The sequence below is a fragment of the Rhamphochromis longiceps genome, linkage group LG11 (assembly GCF_057381845.1).
Source record: "Rhamphochromis longiceps isolate RC_006_pf linkage group LG11, R_longiceps_female_GT1.1, whole genome shotgun sequence".
NCBI classification, from domain to species: Eukaryota; Metazoa; Chordata; class Actinopteri; order Cichliformes; family Cichlidae; genus Rhamphochromis; species Rhamphochromis longiceps.
The window spans coordinates 33,498,499-33,522,260 of NC_140567.1; the positions used below are offsets into that span (position 1 = coordinate 33,498,499).

At 39.2% G+C, this 23,762-nt stretch overlaps 1 protein-coding gene across 1 annotated transcript in view; it reads left to right on the forward strand.

The window, feature by feature from the left end:
* Nucleotides 1–1,543: 1,543 nt before the first annotated feature.
* agmo (alkylglycerol monooxygenase) overlaps nucleotides 1,544–23,762 on the forward strand; it is a 49,473-nt gene continuing 27,254 nt past the window's right edge. The window contains exons 1-5 of the mRNA XM_085423753.1: nucleotides 1,544–1,966; nucleotides 7,514–7,644; nucleotides 8,386–8,537; nucleotides 21,400–21,503; nucleotides 22,640–22,735. Of these exons, the coding sequence (XP_085279879.1) occupies nucleotides 1,859–1,966; nucleotides 7,514–7,644; nucleotides 8,386–8,537; nucleotides 21,400–21,503; nucleotides 22,640–22,735 (591 nt within the window). The 5' untranslated portion in view covers nucleotides 1,544–1,858. The remainder of the gene's footprint in view (nucleotides 1,967–7,513; nucleotides 7,645–8,385; nucleotides 8,538–21,399; nucleotides 21,504–22,639; nucleotides 22,736–23,762) is intronic.

Here is a 23,762-nt window from a genome sequence, read left to right on the forward strand (position 1 = left end):
ACAAAATAAGATTATAAAAACTTTTTTTTCTCCTGCATTTAAGGATCAAAAGGCCTAAAAAGTCAATGACAATCAATGACTTTAGATGATTACAAGCGAAATAACTGCTAGCAACGCTAAGCGGGCGGTGACCGAGTTAATGTTTTATAAACTTTGAGGTAAGGAGTTGAAGTGACTATCAGTGACAGGACATGATACTATTGATTGACTGATAGTAGATACATTATAGGGTTATCAGTTAGCAACCAACAATCTGAGAGAAAGTGGTGCACAAAAAGCAAATTGCCCTAAAGCGGCCCCAATCTTATCAGTGCATTTAAACCTAAACTACATTCAAGGTGTGGTGCTTATAAAAAAATTAATATTCCCTTGTTACCTGATACTGAACAAATAGATGAGTTTAAGTTGTCTTTCTTTAACTTTCAAATAAGCTACATGATTAAAAACAAACAAATAAACAAACAAAAACATCTCATTAAAGGGTCAAATCCCAGAGGTTGTTACCTCCTTATGTAGCCTTATGTAGCCAACCCTCCCCCATCCATTTTTAAATCAGTTACAGTGACCAGATGTCCCACTTCATGTGGGACTGCACACCATCTTTATGACCGCTGCCCCACAAACGTGAACAAGTGTGAGTCATGGCACATTCCCACTGGAACCCAACAATGATCAACAGACAGAGCAGCAGCTTAACAGTTATTGCAACACACACAAAAAAAATACGGTAATCTGTGTACACGATGACGACTGCATAAAACTGTAAAAATTAAACTTTCGTTTTCATTTATACTCACAGTATTTACATAGTGATGCATTTGGGAAAACAGACCCCAAACAATACAATGCTATTGTGAATTTGTCCTTCACATGATCAATGACAGGCCTACAACATGCACAGTATGTGTCTCTATGGTTTAAGTAACGTGTCTCCTGCAAACACAAGATCTCACATTTAGTTTATGACCTTTAAGGGTCCAGGTCTACCCAATAAGTTACTGCTGTTTGAGCTCTGTCTAATCATTCGGTCCACAGTAGTTTGGCACTTCTGCACCAATCATGTACCCAGCTTGACTGAAGAGGACACTGAGCTGATTGTCCATTGCAGGTCAGACTTTGGGAAGTACCCCTCGTGTCTCTTTAAAACCAAAAAAGAAGTCATTCATCAGCTTGTGCAGCTAGATTTAAAGCATGACCAAGAATAAATGGAAATGTGTTGAGGGAACTGTCAGCTGTTCTAGTGTGTGGTGATCTTATTCACTCACTTCTGTGCTTGGATGCATCTCTCAGTATGCCTCTGTAATCTATATAAACTGTAAACTATATATAATCTATACATATATGCCCCTTGTCTAGTTCATATTGGCTGTAACCCTGTCGAATACTTTGAACAGTTTTACCTGACATTCAGACAAATAGCAACAGTGCGTGAAGATTAAACAGCTGGATAACTTCACTTCAGCTCACAAAAAACATTCTCCACCCTCCAATACACGCAGACAGTAAGCTGCGTAAACAAACTCTCGCGAGATAAAATGACGTCAAATGATACTAATGTATCAGCCTGACCAAAGGTAAACTTTCGTCCTATAAAGGGGATTTAAAGGTAATTGGTCGCAGTAACAGAACCCTGCGGCCACTTTAAACCCGGGCAGAGTCGGTTTCCTCGATGTGAGAAGTTTACTCTTCCGCTTGCACGCTCTCTATTTCGTAAGCGACCTACTTTAGGTGAAAGGGGCAGGGCACTTAGACTGTGAGCAGACGTCTTGAAGTGGTTTAGCAGAACTTCGCACCTGCACAGGTAACAGAAACTCACCTGTGTAGCAGCTGTGAGTGATCCGCTGTCAGATCTGAAACCATGGAATACGATTCGGTGTCGAGGGGAGCCCGAGCCATGTTTTTCATGCTCACACCGAATGAATCATCTTTTGAGAAAGTAGAGGATGTCCCTCAGTATGTGCAGCAGGTGGGTGTCGCCTCGTTCTCAACTAATACATCTGGTGTTTTAGGGTTATACTGAACCCGCCCCATTGTCCCCTCACTTTATCAGATACAGTTGACAGAGCCTTTTCACCTGGTCAGTAAAGTATCGATTTGAGTTGAGTCAATCAACTCAAAATCGGCATATTTAAAACCGTTGAAGTATTCGTCAGAAGAAAAAGGGTCAAACAGTCTGTTTTGCTTCTTTCTAAATGAGACTTTTGAACTGAACAGTTTTTATTCAGAGCACTTAGAGCTCTGGGGAGTAAGTGCATGAGTAAATATGAAGTGAAATTTGAAGTTTAACTTAATAAATGTCAACCTATGGAGAATATTGCATTAAGTATGGAAAAGTTACATTTGTATCAACACAGTAACCAATCTGCTTCAAATGAGCTTGCAAATAAAAGCGTCTGGACTTCTTTAGGTTGCTTGAAGACGTTTCACCTCTCATCCGAGAAGCTTCTTCAGTTCTAAGGTCAAATGGTGCAAGCTCCTTTGACTACGATGACCTGGATGACTGAGAACCTTCACAGACATAACCAATCTGCTCAACTTGTATAAATCTAATTACTTCTGCCTAATGAAAAATTTATAGCAACGTTCTTTCTTTTCTCCTTCTGTCACTTTACAGCATCTCAATTACTCTTTTATTGTGACAAATGGCTGGTGCAGGTTTAACAACACATGTTTGTTATGAGTTTTTATGAGCAAATCAGGGGAGGAGAACAATTACCCTCGCAGCAGGAGTCCTAAAAATCCACTAACAAGTGTGATAAAGCAAATTTGTTGTTGCTGCAGGGCTTACTGGTGATTAATATTTTGCTTGGGCGTGCCTGAGCAGTTTAGTGACTCGGCACTGTTTACAGCATGTCGTTAATTATTCTTCACCACTGTCATTCTGTGATCCCAACAGGCCAAATTAGTCAAAGGGGGGAAAATCACAATGCAATCTTGTGATTTTTGGAGTTATTTGGAATTGTGGGCTGGGTTGTTGCCAGTTCTCTCAGCTGTTTGGTGATTTGAATGCAAACACAAAATTTCTCAGACAGCAGTGATAAAAGTGTTTTGTCAGTCTGCATGTTTTTAGCCAACATCACTCAACTGTGACCTTTTAAAATGGCTGTTTGGGGGGGGGGGACATCTGGTCCACAAATGTCATTTTCCATGTAGGTTTGAATTCAGAAGAAAATAAAATACAATTATTACAACGCCACAACAAACAGTCCACACAAGCTCAAAGTATACTCAAGTTTAAAAGAAAAAAAGGCTTGTGCAATTTTTAGTTCAAAATATAATTGCGAACAGTGTGACCGCATGCAAGATCATAAAGAACTGAAAATAAAGAAGGTGATGCAAGTATTAAAAAGACAAAATAATGAAGAGAAGCTTTTTTTTTTTTTTTTTTTTTTGATGCGCCGTTTGAGAATCGGCTTGCCTTGCTGAAAAGTCTTGCCGCAAGCTGTCAAGAACTCAGGGGTGCAGCGGTAAAACTATCTGCTAGATAGGAGAGGGGGGTGATGTCGGGGGGTGGGGGTTTTAGGCCAGCGTCCAGAATGATAATCTCTCTCTCAGCGGGTTTGGAGGAGGTCTGCCTACGCAGCGAGCCCATTTGTTTGCTGCAGCTTTGCAGTCTGCTGCCAGATGTTGGAGTGTTGCGTGTGATCACTGGTCTCTGGTGGTGCTCTCGCCTCTGCTTGTGCGCACACATTCACACACACACACTTGCATCACACACCTGCATGTTAAAGTTGAATCATTCACATGGGGATTTGTACACACACACACACACTCTCACTTTAATCCACACATGAATACGCACACTTCCTCCCTCCTCACCTGCAGATGTGCTCCTCTGTGGTCTCGTCACGCCTTTCATTCCTTGCTGCTCTTGTGGGGGCCGTGTGTCCCCTTTATGACTGCAGTCACTTGGTCAATGAGCACATTTGAGCTAAAGCTAAGCAGCAGGGCTCACATGCTGCCAAAGTCGTTGTTGTGACCCGTTTGCTAACCCCGTTCCTCACTAATTTGTTCCATGTTTGACAAACCCTTCAAGAGGTTATTACGGCTTTCCACGACTGTTACAAATAAAGGCATGTCACTGACTGTTTGCTTGGTGCTCACCATTTGTTTTGTCAAAAGCAGTTATTGTCATGTGTTCATGGCAACTTTTTTTGTTTGCTATTTGGTTCTTACAATGTAAGAAGTTATTCTTTTAAAGTAGGTTTTATTCATTTACAGGCATTTTACCCCATGAAACTCTTTCTGCTGTTGTTCGTTTCTCTTTAAGTGTGAACTTTCAGTTTTTAACTATGTATCTTTAAAATTAGGGCTGGGCCATATTATACCGTTCACGGTAATACCGGTATAATGTTAGGCAACGATAGGAAAATGAAATATCGCGATAGAATGGGAGTAAAACGCGCATGCGCAGTGCCTTTGTTTTCATACGCACATGGCCGATTGTTGAGTGAAACAGATGAACCAGAATTGGTTTGTAAAAATGGTGCAACTTCAGTGATGTGGAACTTATTTGGTGTTTGTCCGTCAGATACACGACAAAGCACATTTTTTTGCAGAACATGCAAGCGGCCGTTCTAAGATGCTCTTAAATCTGGGAGTAATCTGGGTCCTAAACCCCGTATGCTTCAGGTCAAACAACACTGCAGCATCACTGAGCGTTAAAAACTGTCTAAATTCTTTCATCTTTAATAAAACGATCAGCATTGCTGCTTTACCAGGTGTAACTATAAAGTTTAACTTCCAGGCATCCATGAAAACAAAAGTTATTACATTTAACGGAGTTAGAAGTTAGCAGGAAGCTAGCGGAAGTTAGCTCGCTAGTTTTGCTAGTTACCTAAGCATGATATTGCATGTTCTGACTGAGAGATTTCTGGAAAAAAAAATCAAACGTACAGCTCTGCTATCACTTCCAACATAAATGAAGACAGGAAACTAAACAGCAGTGACGTTTGTAGGGTTACTGAAGTTGGGCTAGCTGGTATATAATGATGTGCTACGTGATCGCTAGCGACACAGCTATATTAGCATAACATAAACAGTGAAGCTGGAGGACGAACACTAACACTTTTCCACTTATAAAAGTTAACGTTAAGGTTCTTCATGGTTAGAGACAAATGCAATCGCATGGCAGGATGCTGTAAACGGACCAAACTTCAGTCAGGAGAACAACTGAGATAATCCATCCACAATACAGGTTAGTCATTAATATACTGCAACATGGGAATAGAGCAGCTGCCAGAGAATTCAACATTAATGAATCAATGGTACAGAAGTGGAGGAAGCAAGAAGAATGAGTTTAATCAAGTTTGATTTATCTGACTGCTTTGTTTCGCTTAATGTGCCTTATAATCCTGTGCACCTTATGGTCCGAAAAATGCGTACTGCACACTGCAGTTTAATGTTGCAAAGCACCTCTTTTTAACTTCAGTGGATATTATACATGGTTATGCTCAGGATATGTCAGCCCATTTCTACTGGAAATGCCTTTTGGTTAAACTTTCAGCAAGGAATTTGCATTTGCACTGTTACATTTTTATAAAGCTTTAATGTACATAAAAACCAGCTTCTTGTTTAAGTGAAAATAAATGGAAGGTTGTCTTTTTGCGCTAGTAATGTTGTGGAGTTGTATTTTGTCTCGCATCAATTATATCGTCGGTTATATCGTTATCGCAAATTTTCAAATATATATCGTGATAAATATTTTTGGCCATATCGCCCTGCTCTATTTAAAATGAGTAAAAGTTGGTGCACATCTTTCCAGATGAGTGTTTTCCAACTTGCGAAAACACCAAAAGTTTATGTACAGTCCATTACAATTGAAAAAGATTATACTTATTTGACTTATGAGCATTTTAAACTGCTTTTTAAAATTATAAAATTATCAAACATTCATCTGAAAGAAAAAAAAAATACTAAAAACCAACTTGCATAGCGGATGAGGCTCTTCTTAAAATATTATTTAAGGTTATGCTAAAAATGCCATATTTGTTTTCCGAGACTTAAAGAATGAATTTCTAGGCACAGCCAAGTGTTGGGGGGTTTCCAGTTTGGTGCTTTTTGCAGATTATGTGGTGGTTCTAGCTGCTTCAAGCAGTGACCTCCAACTCACAAGGTTTGCAGCTTAGTATGAAACAGTGTGATAACAATTAGTCCCAAGTATGAATTAGTCCCAATTAGTCCCGAGGCAATGCTTCTCAGCCAGAGAAGGGTGGAGTTTGCACTCCATTTCAGGATCAAACTTCTGCTCCAAGTCAAGGAGTTTAAATATATTGGGACCTTCTTGACTTAGTGGAGAGGGTGTAGAGAGCAGCGTCAGTAGTAACATGGCTGCTGTACCATCTGTTGTGGCGAAGAGAGCTAAGAATGAAAGTGAAGCTGGCAATTTACTGGCCAGTGTACTTGTGTACTTGCCTGCCCTCCTCAATGACTGTGAACTGTGAGTATTGAGTGAAAGAATAAGATCATAGATAGAAGTAGTGAATATGAGTTTCTGGGCTCTCCTTTAGAGATAGGCTGAGGAGCTTGGTCATTCAGGAAGGGTTCAGAGTAGAGCTGCTACACATCAAAAGCAGAAACGTTGATGTGCTTTGGGTATCTGACTAGGATGACCCCGCCCCCCCCGACACCTAAAACCTTAGACGTCAGTTTGCCTGAAACGCTCAGCTGTCATTGTCTCTTTTTTTCCTACCAGTGTGCCTACCCGATGTCAGCTCAAAGAATTCCATGTTTCATGAAACTGTGGCTCAGAATGTGCATTGAATACAAAGGTGGATGAATCCATGTGTAGATCAGCCAGTTAGAAGAAAATTTGACTGTTTAGGGAGGATGGCCTTAAAGTGATAATGAAGTGGGTTGTTTCTAATAGAAGAGGAACTTAAGAATTGCATAAAGGCACAGTATAAGGTGAGTAAGAATTCTACTGAAATGTGAATCATGCAAAGTTGATTTAGTAGAGGTCCATGATGAAATTGTGGAGCTGGAAAAGGGCACATCAGCCCTTTACGTGTTCCTGTAACATAAGATGCGTAGCTTGTTTACCTGCGGTCTCCATCTACTTACGTAGCCTAACAGACTTAATGCGCTCTCTCTGAACATGTATGACTTTATATTATCAGTGAGCGTGAAGACAATTAGGTTTCTTAAAATAAGATCTTGCTCCTCATTCTATTTTGCTTGGGTTCTGCCTGACATCACTGAAATGAAAGCTTGCTGTTGGTTAGCACTGATGTTTAATTCATCCACTGAGATAATTTCTACCTCCACTGCTGCCGTGCTTGGATAAATGTTTTTGTTCACCAATCTGCCAATTGGTTGTGGTTTTATACCCGTTGCTCCAGGCTCATACAGTGAAACAAACATCATGGATCACAAGACATGAAAGTCCTGCAAGCTTTTAGCTCATCTGCCAAAACAAATGCTCAACACAACGGGTAATGGCAACAGAGGACTTGGAACAGTTGTGTTTTCATGGTTTGTAACACTGCTGAATCATGATTTTGTGTCTGTGCAGGCAACTCCTTTCTTTGTGGGACTGATGACTCTGGAGCTGGTGGTGGGCTTTCTGAAGACGGGGGCCCCAGTGATCACAATCAGTGATGGAATCACCTCCCTATCTGCTGGAATGGTCTCCAGACTCCCACTGTGAGTGTTTAGGCAGGTCAGGTCACATAGCAATAGTGCAAGTAAGGCATAATTTGGCTTCTGTTCATTTTAAACACCGTTTTTTTTTTTTTTTTTTATATGGCTGAGCAATGTGGTTTTTTGTTTGCTTGTTTGTTTGTTTGTTTGTTTGTTTGTTTGTTTTTTAGTTTAGGTTTTTTAGTTTATTTTTTTAGGTGCTGTAACTCTGGATCTTGTATTAAAGAACCATTACCTGTTAAAAGTGAGTTCATGTGAGGAGGCCAGCAGGGAACAGATAAATTAGGCGATAAAAGCATGCAGTATGGCAGGTTTAGGATGTGCAACAGAACTGAATATAACTATTAAAACTATTAATCAAACAAACTTCAGCTTACTGAAATTGGTTTTAAGGTGGTTCTTCTAAAATGGTTCTTATAGTGGTTCATCTTCAATGTAAATATAACGTTAGTTTCAAAGTTAGTTGAACATAATCTTTTCTAGTTCTGCATCATTTTAAAATGTAGATTGAAATGGGGAGCAGTAATACGGCTGAATGATGGGAACTCAAACAGGGGAGGCTTTGTAATACCTGATGTACAAAATTACTTACAAATTAAACAAATTTCTGTCAAGGTAGAACACAAGGTGAACAGATGACTATCGTGATCCTTGGAGCGCAGCTGTACATGATCACAAACTGAATGCTGTACTTGCATAAGCACATTTGAGCCGACACTGAGCTTTGACCTTTCCTCTCCACAGCTTGCTGATGAGAGGCTGTGAGCTGAGCGCTTACATGCATGTGTGGAACCACTACCGCTTGGTGGAGCTGCCCTGGGACTCTGCCTGGACCTGGTGGTTCACCTTCTTGGGAGTGGACTTTGGCTACTACTGGGTCCACCGTTTTGCTCACGGTACCAGTCGTACACTCACCCACAGCTGAAGGGAATTTATTGTGCAGATTTTAATTTACAAAAAAAAAATGTTTTGTGTAACAAGCTATGTTAATAGTTGTTGTTTTTTGCGTGTGTTCTGAAAACACAATTGCTCCTTTACCTGAAGGGTGCAGCTAAAAAGTTCTGAGTCCCGCCCAAAAAAAACCAATGACATACCTGATTTTAAATTTGCGTGCTCACCTTCTGTTGTGTTCACCATTGTTAGTCAGTCAATACAAACTATAGCACAGGAAGAGTCTCTTTTGTTACATGCTTGTTTGTTTTTTTGTTTTAATTACAAGTTTATAGTCATTATTTCTTTGGCTGAAAAATTTGAATGTAGACACATTGTAACATATTAAATGCGAGATTCTATTTATTCAGGAATTTCAACCATAATGAGCACAGTACATTCAAAATATTCTTACCTGTTCCAACAGGTAAGGTTGTTAATTGACAACACATCTTGATTTTGTTTTACTCAACTAAATATCACAACAGGAATAATAGCAAACCAAATCTAAAGTTCAGTTAATTGACTAAAATAGAAATAATAAAAAGTTGGATCTTTTTGCCGCTAAGTTGCTCCACGTGGTTTGCGAAGCGTCTTGTTTTCCCTGATATCACACGCAAAATGTTTCCATTCGTCTCTTCGTCCCGTGTTGACATTACTTTTCATTTTCATGGGAAACGGAGCATGGGAGCTAGTTGTACCATTTCCAAAAAAACCACTGTGCAGTTTCCCAGGGTTGGATTAAATGTGCCCGTCTAACCTTACTGCACAAGAACATTGCTTGTGATTGCATCACTTCCACATTGGTCGCACCTTTCTACACAACTTGATTGGGTCTAGTCTCTCCACAATATTTTCCTTATAGTTGAAGCAAGTGTTCATACATGTCATCATCGTTTTTGTCCTTGTGCGTTAGTTTTTATTCATTGTCTGCATTTCTTTAGAAAAAGGTCGTTGACAAATAATTGCTTTACAGAATTATCACTACCTGGCACCATTGCCACTGGCAAAAGCATAGACCTGAGATATTCCGGTCATTCAGTTGGGGCTGATCCTCCATTTCCATGGCTTATTTCTTCAAGATGTGTCTTGTGTTCCATAACTCCAGGTGCACAAGTATCTAGATCCACACTGTTTTGTAACATTGCTTGAAATCAACTTATAAAGAGCATTGTCCTGGTCAAGGTTGGTAACTCCTGTCAGTTTGGATTCATGGTGTTTGTTGTAAAATATTCACAATGAGCAATTTGTCAATAGTAATAAAACCATTTAAAACATGTATCCAGGTTAATGCTGCTGAGTTGTGAATCACTCTGCTGCTTTTGGCTGCTCCCTTATTCACAAGAGGATGTCGTAGCAGGTAGCTCTGCATGTTTGATTGTTAGTAGATTTTATTTCATTTTTTTTAATATACACAGAATGCTCTACCTCACAAAATGGCAAAGGGATTTGTCTCCTCTTGGGATCAAACTGGTGATCTTACGCTTGTTAGGCCAGTATGTAAAGTAATAACAAAAGCTGCAAAGTTAGCTGATGATAAATGGCTGTAAAATATTGATTTAGTTGCCATCCCCACAGGGAGGAGTCGTGAAGATAGGATGCACATCATGCTTTTCTGGACGTTGTAGAGGAAGCAATTATTTTTGAGTTACATCCAGCTGCTTTAGAGCTGTGCAGATGTGAGAGGCCATGGTCTCCAGAGGACTCCGGTCTTAACCCAGAGTTGTTGCAGCAGCAGGCTGTATAAAGTCATGTCTCAGAAGTAGCAACGTCCTTCAGAATATGTCTTAAAAAAAGAAGCATATTAAAAAAATGTACATGTCAAAGAATTTTGTAGAGTAGTGGCTCTACAAAAAAAGGCTTCTCCACATGTCTTGTCTGATGTTCATGCCAGATGCTCAGCTGCCACTCAGCACATCGGAAGAGAGCTATTTATCTGTGGCCTGCGCTGATGTTTATTTGTGTCAGAGGCACATCAAGCTGACCGCTGTCTAGTCCACATAGCTTTGGATGAAAGTCCACTGGTTCTGTGTTGATGTTAGAATCTGACTAAACAGAAGCTGTGTTTTTTTTTTTTTTTTAACTTTCTGCCACAGCTGAACTGGCCTCTGTGCTTTTGAGGTGACTGAGAACATCAGCTCAAGATGCTGGTGGTCAGTTTTACTTTGACTTTTACTGTGCACTTTCAGAGTGCAAGGCATATAACCATCATGGTTATGTCTTTGTGTAAGTTGGAGTTTAGGCACTTTGGAATACAGTGTAAGATGGTAAATTACAATCAGACATTCAGTGTCTGGTGTAACTATGAATGATGAACATACAGCATTCAAGTTTTAAAAATCTACACGGCAACCTCTGTAGTGCCTGCAAAGATGAGTAACTTGGATTTTTTTCTTTCAGTACACACTGTTTAATTGAGGAATAGCTTTAGATGCACACATATTACTTTATTATTTTTATAGGGACATGAGGGATCCTCGTTTCTTGTTAGCATCACCTGCACACTAAACCTTTAAATGATCAATGACCTGGTCATGAAAACGAGTGTCAAAGTACAGATGCGAATTACCTCGTCTTACATGGACTGGGACTGCACCACACTTTCCTGGCAGGATGACAGGATGCTCATATTTTTCTGTGAGCTGAGGAACTCATGAGTCCATGTGGCATCTGTTTTAAAAAGCCTGCTTTCCTTTTAAATGGGAAATGCATGAAAGAAGAAAAATGCATTTTTAAAAAAGTTTAATAACTTAAAAGAAGCAAGTGAATCTGCAAAAAGCCAAAGTTGCAACATAAGACTTGGCTAATGAATACAAAAACATCAGCTTGTGTCAATGTATTGCATCATATTTGAAAAATGAGAAAATCTGTGTAGCTGCTCAGCAGCTGTATTGATGATGATAAGCTTTTGTTGTCTGGATGCTCACCGGTGATTCAAAGTATCTGTAAATCATTGAGGCAGGGATTGGCAGTCCTATTAATTGGGTCTCTCAGTTCAACTGTTGGGACAGAATAAATCCAAACCACTACCTGATCTGGGAAAAAAAAAAAAAACTGGGCAAGGATCAACTTTCTGACTGGAAAAGTGCAGAGTCCATCTATCATGTATACAAAGCTCCAGATTTTCGTTTTGACAATCCAAGAAAACTGAGTTAAGTAACATTCACTGATTTTAAGAAGTATTCTGTCTGCTGAATAACATCCAATAACACCTGAAAGGCGATCTCATGACGTTTTCCCACTGTTGTCGTCCTCTTGGTGTCACATGATGCAGAGGAATGTCGCCAATACTGTGACATATCTCTGTGGTGTGTTCGGTTGGAATTATTTTATTTTTGAACTGCAGAATCAGTTTTATGTCTCAAAAATGTTCCACTTACTTTCATTTCCTCTTTCTCCAGCCTCTTTGGGTTGTTATTATGGAAGATTGTGAGGTTGCAGATAGTCATCTGGTGCAGTGCTTGCTCAGGAATATAAGCTTTTTCCCTTGTTACCAAAGGGAAGTGGCTGTCCCTGACCACAGGACAGGGCCGGCACGGTCCTCACTCCTCACTCTGGTCAGGCGAGGTCATCTTGGTCAACCATTTTCTGACCTCCAGCTTCTTCCAGAGGAAGGTTCAACCAAAATGTTCCAATGTGAGTGAGGCATGTTTCCTATAAAGAAGCACTGAAGAATGAAATGGATGTAAGACGAGCACTGTTGCCATTTGTTGCCTCAACAGTCTGAACACTGCAACTGTAATTGTAGTGTCCAAATGAATAAGATAGAACTTGTAATATTGCATAATAAGAAAAAGATCACAATAGAAAAATGCTAGAAGAACCAACTACATGCTTGGAAACGTCAGCCTCAGCATGAAATATCACTTTGTTTGACCAGCTTTATGGATATTTTCATAGTTTCCCCTCTTTGACTTCCACATGAAAAGATGATTCAAAGATAACTGGAAGGGCAGCAGTCGTCTGTGCTGATGCCATCTTTACTAAGGAGACCTTATTAATTTGATGTTGCTCTTTCCAGACACTGATCTTGGGGATAACATCAAATTAAAGAAGACTGAGCGGTCCAATGTCCAGCTCTGTTTTTTAATTTGAGCTGGATGAAACTCGGGATTCTCATTCACAAAAGAAATGGCGAAAGCCTTTTACTACACTGTATTTATGGCCTTTGGCACTTGGTGTGATTCTGCTTAGGAAAACACCCGTTGTGGTTAAAGTTGAGGCAAATCTGGAATTCCAAACATTTGAATGACCTTTGCGCACACACAGGCTCAAATGAAGTGTTTGTTTATGCTAACTCCCGATATCAGTATTTGCTTGATCACATTGCTAATACCAGAATTTTCACGAATCATTGCTGTAACTTTACTTGGTACTGCTTGGTAATGTTTATCTATCTTTTCATGAAAGAAAAGATGTAAGTGTTCAATTGCTGACAGATTTCCAGAAAATTTAACTCCTCTGGCCTCTGAAATAATATGACCCTTGGTAAACATTTAGCCGCTAGTTTATCTATTAGCAGCCATAGAAGCCACCTTCTATAAACGCATTGATTCAATAACCTGATGACTGACAAGAATAGAAAACAGATTCCCATTTTAACCCCGCGCTTTTTTTTTGGGTTCCTTCTCCCCACAGTTCTTTCAGCAGCAGACGCACTATATATGTTAAAAACGCTGCTATTATGAACCAGCCTGAACGCAGATGGTTTTGGGTGAGCAGCAGGCTAGCTTGATTCAGATGCGGCCATGTTGTTGACAGCACTGTTGATTCTGTTTATTCTAACCTCATATCGCGAGTGCCACTAATAGCAGCTCTGCTCTTGGGCAGCATCTATATCCAGGCATGCCTGCCAGAGTAAAGCCATTAATCAGCTAGTCAGCTGTCTGTACTCTGATTATATGTGAGGTAATGGAGTTATGCTGCAGTTGTCTCACCACAGTAACTGCTGCTGCTCACAGAGCTCAGAAACACCAGAGCATCACTTAAAGGTCCTGTGAGATGGTATCATTACTTCCACAAAGTGATGTATTTTGAGACAAGGGCAGTTTAATCTGATTTTAACAGCACAGAACTGGAATTGGTAAACAGTGTATGTTGGCATTTTTAACTGGATTTTTATTTTTATTTTTTTTTAAATACTGGCTAGTGCATTTCTAGATTAAAGTAGTTTTGGATTATTCATGATGCAAGCTGGAACAGAAATATGATAAGAAGTAGCACTCAAAATTCAGTTGTATATGTTGTAATCCTTATAAAGTAGTGCACTTTACATTTATCCATGATAAAGCAAAGGAACTAAACTATATAAAGTGGACACAGGATTATTTATCTTCTACTTTCGGTGACAATTAGATAGGAGTACTTTAAAAAAATTTTGGTTAATCAATTTTAATGTTTACACACGTAATATTAACCCTGTTAATCATTACTTTTGGTTCAGAGAGGACCATTATAGTTAAAGATGTTTATTTACTTCCTTATATTTGTCATTATGCCTCTAATGTGGGCCCTCTCTGACTTTCTCTGCATGCACAGTAGATCAGAAGCAGCAATATCCAGACAGTGGTGTTGTTTAGTTGGTCAGTGACAACAAATTGTTTTGGTCTGATGCAGCATAGGAGGAGGAGAAGCTGGGCAGAGGTAGGTTTCAACATGGATTGCGGTTTAGCAGCAAATATGATGCAGCTGCACCACTGCAGCTGATACTATGTGACATTTTCCAGTGTCACATATCAGCTGAGGCATCAGCTTGATGGCATTTTATTTTTTATTTTTTTTAAGCATACAAGTTAAAATGATTTAGAGTCAAGGAAATGGATGATTTATTACGCCCACTGTTTTAAAAAGGCCCAAAACATCATAAAAGACACCTCACATCCTGGCCACTCCCTGTTCGAACTGTTGCCCTCAGGCAGACGGTACAGGGCAATCAGAGCAAGGACTAATAGACTCAAACACAGCTGTTATCCAACTGCAATAACACATCTGAATACTACAAAAAAATGTCCATCACGCCACTCTTGTGTTAATCTATGCACGGTCTGAAGCATGTGTGTGGGAATGTATGTGAATGTTTTACTGTTATATCTTATTAGTATTTTAAGTATTCTATCTATTTTATTTATTGAATTTTATTATTTTATTTATATTTTGATATTGCTAGGGATGATGCAATGATCGGGGACCATTCTTAATTTCGTTGTTCTCATGACAATGACAATAAAGTTTCTGATTCTGATTCTGATTAGTTCATACAGACAATTAAATTTAGCTGCAATCCCAGTAGATAACCTGAACTCAACTCGACAAACAAACCTAACTTTAACTTTCTGCTGGTGTGTCCAAACACCCGCTGTCATTCAGCCCTGCAGACAGCAGCAGTTGTTGAGACAAACAGATGTGCTTATCACTGTCCTCCATCCCAAAGGAGAGCTGGGCGGTGTGGATGTTGTTTAAAGAGAAGCACCTTCTGGCTGTGGGGCAAGGTTGAGAGGGTCTGGGCCTTGAAAAGGCCCCCAGGCAGCCAGGTCTTCATAAATCTTTATTCTGACAGCAAGTTCCTGGCCTAGTGCAGGTTGCAGGGCCAACAGAAGAATCTGGACTCCTGCTTGGTTTGCTGGTTCTGTCTGTACAGTTTGGTCAGGATGTGGGAGTCTCACTCACGCAAGCAGAACAGAGCAAGTGAAAGACCTCATGGGAGGTAAAGATAACATCAACAGTGATCTATAGGCCTCTTTGCTCATACTGTCTGCTCTGTGTGCGTTGAGAGGGAAAGAACTGTAGAATGAGACCAAGAAAAACTGGTCTGATTGAACCTACACATCACAAAGAGATAATATCCACAGTGCCTGTATGTACAGCTTTAACCAAAGTGTGGAAAAGAAGTGTGTGTTATGATCACTGAGAGGGTCGCTGAGCTCAGCAGAGGCCAGAGTCAGGCTGTCTGCTGCCCTCGTGTGCTCTGCTCGCTGCATGGACAGACTTCCCTCTGTCAACAGTTTTGACAGAAGAGGTGATTTCAGCTGCAGACAAAGCTGAGGACAAACTTCCACTGAGTGGAGAGATGAAGTGTGAATGTGAAAAATGAATATGAGGATAGATTAGTAAAACTTTTTTTTTTTACTTTTGAATTTTAACCAAACCTGCATTTTTACGTAGGATTTTCTCATTTCCTGTTAAATTTTTCACTATTACTACATTGCTTGTTCTTGAGTGGTAAGACATTACTTCAGCAATTATTGTTTTTATTTGATTTGCTGGATATAGTCTTTTTATGTAACATTTAAAATGAAAAATAAAATAATGTCTCTCCTTTTCATGTGAATGGGGTCTGATTACCTGAAACATACACATGCAAAACAGTTATTGAAATTTTTCTTTAAACTTGGACATTATAAATGTCATTTAAACTCTTATTATATACTAAAAACTATAAATGGGTTCAACTGTAAATGTTTTTGTCTTTTCATCATATTATCATAACCCTGCTAGCTGAATAAAATGTAACTAAATATATCTGAACTCTGTATTTAATGGACAGTTTTACAAAGGAAACATATCAAATGCTGAAACCAAAATTAAATTTTTTATAATATACTCAGTTTTAATTTGATGCCACCAAGGCATTTTAATGAAGCTGGGAAAGGTGTATGCTAAACAGTGTTTCACCACTTTTTAAACAGTTCAGTAAACCTCTGGGAACTGAAGAGGTGGATTCTGATGTTGGGTCTGCAACAGAAAGCAATAAAAGGGAGGGCAAAGAACTGGTGCTTTGGATTTCAGCACACTGAAATAATGGACGTGGAAATATGATCAATTAAAGCACAATGTTGATATAACAAAATTAAACAGAAAATCAATTTTATTTCTCCTGTCACTTTCTTTGCATAGTTTTTACACCCTGTTTGTGAGAGCTGCAAGTGGGCCTGACCAGGGTTAGTGTGTTTACTTTAGAGTGTGTGACTGAACTGTGTGGACAGCATGAAGTATGGCAGAGATGGAGGAGAGTTGGCCGACCATCCCACTGAGCCCTGCGTTGCTGTTTGGGTTGGCACCCTATCCAAGAGTCCTCCAATCCAAACACTGGAGAGCTGTTCACAGCCCATTAGTCCTGTGATTGACAGGGCAGCCCACCACTCAGAGGGCTGCACATGATGGCTGAAGGATGTTGCTTATTACTGCCAAGTGTTTGTCTCTGCGGGTGATGATTTAGACATCTAATTGATGTAACTGTAAAAGCATTTTATATGGTTAAGAGTGTCAGTTTGGATCTACTCCTATGGTGATTATTTTTCTTTTATTTAGTCATATTTTCTTCTTATAGAAGCATTATTCAAGGTATAAATTGGCACTTGTAGGGGCTTGGTGGTGGCCTTGACTAGAGCTAAATTTATGGATCTCAATTGGACTTTGGCTCTTGTGTTTACATGACTCTGGTTATATAAACACTGCTCCTGACATGGTTTGGATAGATGTAAACAGGCCGTGTCAAAGTTTAACCTAGTCACATTACATGACTGATTATGATTTCATTATTATGGACCTTGATTACGTGCCAGATAATGATTCTAAAAAAAGTTATAACATAGACGTCCTGCAATATCTCTTCAATTGAGCCCATGTACTGGGACAGTAAGTTTCTGCTGCTGCAGTGTTTAAAATGTTGCAGAACAAACTGTTCAAAAGATGAATGAAAAGGAAAAACATGAACATTTACAGTAAAGGGATTCTGTGGGTATTTTATCCTGGATGAACCCCCATTTTGTTGCAATTGACTCTAGGTTGTAACAAAAAAAGTGTGTCCACAATATTGAGTTTTAAGTGATTTATTTACAGGAGGAAAAGGAAATCAGTTGTGTGGTATGTGGTGAGTCTGTTCTTTAGCCTAGAAATCTCTCTTTTGTGAACAGAGAAGAACAAGAATAAATCTCCAGGTCACAAATGGTCCCCAGTGACGGCCAGCTGTTCAGGCTTCCTCTGCTCCTGCTCAGGGTCACATGACGTTAGAAGGCAAACTCTGCCATCACACTTTCTTTCCCAAATAAAATGACATGAGTGAGTGTTATTAAAATTGGCTTCATCACACACTGGATTGTTTATGACTTTGAGACCCTGACCCAGGGGAAAATTTCACTTCCTTTAATAATTTCCTAGTTCGAGACTTTCATCCTCAGCAATATTTGGTCTTTAGTGCCCGTTAGTTATTGCACTAATAGGTATAAATATGCCATAGTTGAAACCTTCTTTTTAGCATTTGCTTACCTATTAAACATCACATTTTAAGTGTTTCTATTCTCGGTCTGTTAGCAGGCTTCCATTAGCATGGCAGCAAAGAGCCCAAAATCCATTACCATTTTTAATCTTAAATCGTGAGTTGTTTAAATTAATAAACTTAAGTTAACTAATTAATCAAAAATCTTTTAGAAAAACATTTGAAAGTTCAAAAATGCCTTTATTCCAAGTGAGTCTTTTTTTGGAGGGGGGGGTGTTTTGTTGTTTTGTCTGATTAAGTTTTAACGCATATGAACCATGTGCTGTGGCCATACTTATGTGGTAGCAGTGTCTTAGAAAAGAGGAGCGAGCTTCAGGAGAAAGTTGCAAGTTTTGCTTTATCTTTTAGTTTCTTTAGCTTTTCTGCTAGCGGCCACTTTTAAATATCTGCTAGTTTGGGTTCAAGACAGAGATCCCCTTTTTGATTTTTACGATTTGGCTTAAAACCCTTAATAAAGCTTAGTTGGGGTTGAACCAGGTGACCTTGAGCCATCTCTTAGTTGTGCTGCTATAGGTTCAGCCTACTCAGACTTCCAATGTACTGAACACTCATAAGCACACATAAGTGAAACTACGGTTGCATATCACAATCGTAACCTTTTTAAAAAAAAAAAAAAAAAAAAATGCTACGCTTTTATTACCCATCTATTTCACACCTGTGACAGTTGATTGTTTCTCCCTGAAATTGGTTCTGCTGGAGTGGGGGTGGGGGATACTACCACCCTATTTATACCAAGTGCCTTCACATAAGGGATTGTCTGGTTGTTGAGGTTGTTTTTGCTCTAATATTGTACGTTCTGACAATAAATAAAAACTAAATGAACTAAATAAGATTACAACTGCTTTTGGTACCTGCAGTTACACTGATATGCACTAGGGGTTAAACAGTTGAGCAAAGCAGTGGCACATTTAGGTTTCCCAAGTTTACTGGGGAACTGACAGTCACAAACATGTATCTCCTGTGGGTGTGGTAAAAAAGTGTCATAAATGTCCATCACCTGATTAGTATGCACTCATCCTTGTTGTTCCCTAGAAATCCTGATTTAAGGCTCACTGGAGGACAGATGGAAGGGCCGTCCACAGCATTTCTGTGCTCTTGCTGGGAACGTGGGCTCTGTGGCACTGGTTCTCACCATTAACGGGGCTTCCCTCCTGAATAGACCCTGCCAAACTATGCAGTGTCCCGCCGAGTCCAGAGATGAGGACATGGGCTTGCAGTGAAGCTTAGCTGTTCCAACTTCCTATCAATGACAACAAACATCAATCTTAGCCGCCCTTAGTCTTGAACCCCGCCAAGCATGACTCCAGTTAGAAGAAAAAAAGCAAGAGCTTCAGGCTGCTGGAATTGAACAAAGGCTGGCTTATCCTCTGAATATGTCTCTTAGCAGGACAGTTCATCTTTGAATACCCTATGGTTCAGAGCGGAAGAAATATCATAATTTTTGTGCTTGACTGTTGTAGTTCAGTCACTCTCCTTCCTTCTTCCTCTCCTCCCACACTTCTCTCCTCTGCCTCATCAGCAGATTTCAGTGGCACTTAGGTTTAATAAAGTTTGAAACAAAATCCAACCCTGTTGCTTCCATTTTGAGTCAATCCAAAATATGCCATTTAACACGATAAATGACACTTCCAAAAACAGTCTGTTACATTTATTCTCACACCTGCTGAAGTCCAGCAATAACCCTGTTAAATATTAGTGGTGTGGACTTTTGCTCAGGAGCGGTAGTTTTCTGGTTGGTTTTCTGAAACTGAATTCTGCCTCACTGTCACTGATTAGAAATGTGTTAGAACAGATCACCATGCTCCTCCGCTCTCTTACCACTCACCTTAGGTTTTCAGCAGTTTGTTTGTTCAGGTGCAGAGACCCGCGACCCATTTTTGTTTCATGACTGCTGGCCTTAATACAACTCACAGATTTGTGAAATGGAGAGGAAGGAAGAGTTAAACTTGTCAACATTATATATTTGTAATTTTCTTGTTTTTTCTATAAAGGTGTCACTGAGCTGTTCATAAACCATTGTCCTCGAAGTGTCTCTTCCTGTGTAGTGTCCTTCCATTAACAGTGTTCTAATTGGTTTGTACAGTGAACACATGAACATCAATATCAGCAACCTGCAAAACGTGAGGCTCTTGGGTTCTTGTTCACAGCTTTCATCTTTATATGGTGTTCTCATGTATGATCTGGTCCTTGGAAATCCTTAGTAGGCTTCTGTAGCTTCTATGTAATGCTTATTCTTTAGTCATTTGTAAGCAAGACATTGCTAACACCAACCAATCCGTAAATGACAAGAGCAGATTTGTCAAATATTGATTTACAACTTTATGTATTGATGGGTAATTTTACAACCCGTATTTTTAATTTCACTTGGACATGTTAGTATGGAAGTTCTTGTAATTATTATTTTATTTTTATTAAGCCTGGACTGTGATTGATTTTGCTCTTGTCTACAACTGAGATGTGAAAAGAACCTTTTACCCTCCTTCACTTCAGGGGTGGTCATGAAGTGGTTGACAAAGTTGCCTGACAACAAGGTTCCTGATTTGAGTTTTCTATTCTGTGTGAAGGTTGCATTGTAGCCACACTAGGGGCATGCTCAGGTTAATTGCTGCTCTAATTTGGCCATCTGCGTCAGCTGTGACAGGTTTCAGGCTGTGAAAGTCTTAGATGAAGATTGACTAATCAAATGTAGTCAATGTTGAAGTCCTAGGAATTCCAAAGAGTTGGCGAACCTAGACAGAAAAGATATGGGCATGTCTTGATGAGACAACATTTAGATGAATGAATAATAATAATAATAAAACAATATAAAGTGCCGTTTGAGCCAATTCTAAGCGTAGGTTATTTAATTTTCAACTACCCAATTGTGACCACATTCACACATCCTAATGCCTAATTTAACTCAAATGTAATCGCATTACACAGCAAGGCTGCCATATGAAACTCAAACCTAATTTAATCGCTGGGGCTTTTACTATAAGGAATATATTACCATATATAGTCTGCATATAGGGTTATGTGGTTCTGAAGTATTTGAAGGTTACTATTCTCCTTGTACAGCAGCAGAAGCCAAAGTAGCCAGGAGGTGCCAAAAAGCATAGACCAGACGGGGTGGTCCGGAAACGATCTGGAGATCCAGTGAAACTTAACAAGCATGTTCCCTTTGGATGTTAAAATGAAGTGTAACACAGATATTAATGTAGCAAGTATCACAACACAGCAGAGGAATGTAAACTGGAGCACTGGGACATCAAGCTGGACGCTAACCAGCTGCAGCCAAATACCCCCATAGTCATAATAGCCTGAAATCCCTACCCCCTTATGACCAGCAAGGCTCAGGTCTCAGGTTTTCTTCACAGCTGGCCAGAAGCAAGGTTAAAATGGCTCCTCCTGGGGATAAAAGTGTATAGTTGCTTATTTGGGGATTGGGCAGGGTTTGATTGGCATAAATCATTTGTTATACTGAGAGGCTTTAAGGCTAGTGCATGAATTGTATATAGAGGGCTACATGGCTGCTGTCTAATCTTTAACAATGTGTGTGTATGATTGCTCTTCAGAGGTTGCTGTCCTTTGGGCTGCTCACCAGGTTCATCACAGTTCAGAGTACTACAACCTTACCACTGCCCTCAGACAATCTGTCACCCAGCCGTTTACCTCATGGGTAAGACAATATTCATTCTTTTAAAGGATGTTTCAAGTGATAGCCTTTGTTTTAAACACACAGATTTTTTTTTTTCTAATAGAACAACATGATTGCATTCAAACATAAGTTACAGTATTAGACAGTTGTAATTTGAAAAACGAGATTCGGCTAACTACAGTAACTAGCTATCTCCAAAGAGTCTCTCATTCCACAGTCAAACTCCAAGTCCACTGTAGCAGACTGCATCTTTTACTGCTTGTGGTGTAGAAACCTGCTCTGAGCTGGAGGGCCACTCTAAACAGAACCTGTGCCAGGTGCAGACCTGTACAGCTGCAACGTAGAACATGGACTACCACCAGTGCCAGCAGTAGTTTTAGGTTGATGAGATGATGACTTCACTGAAGAGTCAGTTGATGTCATTGTGACATACGTTTTTAATTTAAGCCTGGGTGCATCAAGTTTCATTGCTAACAACAAGAATACAGTGTAATTTCATGGGAAACATTGGATGATGAACGACTGAAATATTGTCTGCATATCCAAAACTTGATGTTTTTTTTTATTTCTCTGCACCATGGAGCTGCCTCATTGTCCAAAAACAATGAAAAAGAAATCTAGTCACACTTTAGTACTAGATAACTTGATTCTTCTGATCACAGTGGACTTGGAGTTTGACTCGTTTACTCAAGTGCAATCCAACTGCTGTAAAGACTCTTGACCACCAAATCTGCCCAAAATATGTCCCTAACAATTGGACTCCTAATATATAACGTCTAATATAAAACACTTTGAGGCAATTGACTATTGGGATTTGGCGCTACATTTAAAAATTGAAATAAATGACAATAGATGGAATAGAAATATTAATTTAAAGTGCTTCACTTAAATCTTTGAAAGCTTCAAGACTCAAATCTCTGACTGTGGAAAGAGTTTTATTCAGTTTTGAATAATAAACACTTAAACCTACAGGACATTGTTACCTGGATTGTTTTACTTTTGTTTAACATAGTCAGTCAGGAAAATAATAAAAGCATCATTTAGCAAAAACAGGCTTGTAGTTCCACCTTATTGGAGCAATAAACCTGTGTTATTGGGACCCTGTCACATTGTACTCTGGTTCCATTAGATTTCTGTTGAAATCTTTCTTTCTTCAGGTTTTCTATTTGCCGATGGCTCTGGCTGTACCTCCATCCATATTCGCTGTTCACATACAATTAAACCTGCTCTACCAGTTCTGGATCCATACTGAGGTAAATGCCAAACAGGCTCATTCAACAGTGTATGTGTTTGTTTTTTTTTGTTTTTTTTTCTGTGGAAAAATGCCAAAACAAGGACCTGATTTTAATACTAACCCACGGTAGTTTTCCATATTCTTTGCTTACGTTTTCACTAGGTGTGTATTTATAAGAGATTTGGTGTCAGTATATTATAAATATGACACTGTTTCTGTTTAAAGGTTTGGAATGGCATTTTCCTATAAAAACGACTCACTTGTTATGTTTTTATGTATATATATTTTTCCCTTAAACTGAATCTAAATCATTACTGACTCTGGATGTATGTCGTCATCAAACTGCATTTCCTGCCTGGTTGAGTGGTTGCTTGTAGGTTAATAGTCATTTTTCATGGAAGATCTAGAGTTGTCTGCAAACACCTGCTACCTACTTTCTGAGGAGTAGTGAAACTTAAAAAAGTGAAACATTCCCAAAAAGGAGAACGTTTGCCTTCAGAGTTAAAGTTGCAATATTTTTAAATTGTTTTGTTTGCAGCTGTAAGAACAGCTGTTACTTTGAAGCTAAATATTTTAGTGCATATGTAAGAATTCCTTTTCTAACAATAACGAAATTTCAATGAGGTACAATTAAGTGCTGAAATGAAACGTTTTTGCATGTTATATTTGGTTCTACAACAGACTCTAAATGCCTTCAGGCATTTTTGAGCAGTTATTTAGAAGCATTATCTAAATAGACATTAAGTAGTCACCTGGCTATAGACATTGGATGTTGAGAACTGGCAGATAATCACCTTACCGTTGGGGAATTCTTCTGCAGATTTCAATTCAGGGTAGTTTTTCAAAGTTCTGTTTATCTATGGTGACATAATGTCTGGAAAAATGCTTATATGTCAATTATTCAATGGCATAATTCAGTAACATGGCTGCAACTTCATTGTTTAGTCAAAGAGGTATTACACCTCTATGATGCAATTATAAAATATTTTCAGGCAGCATGTAGCACTACCAGATTAGTATTACCTGAATTAATGTGGTTGTTGTTT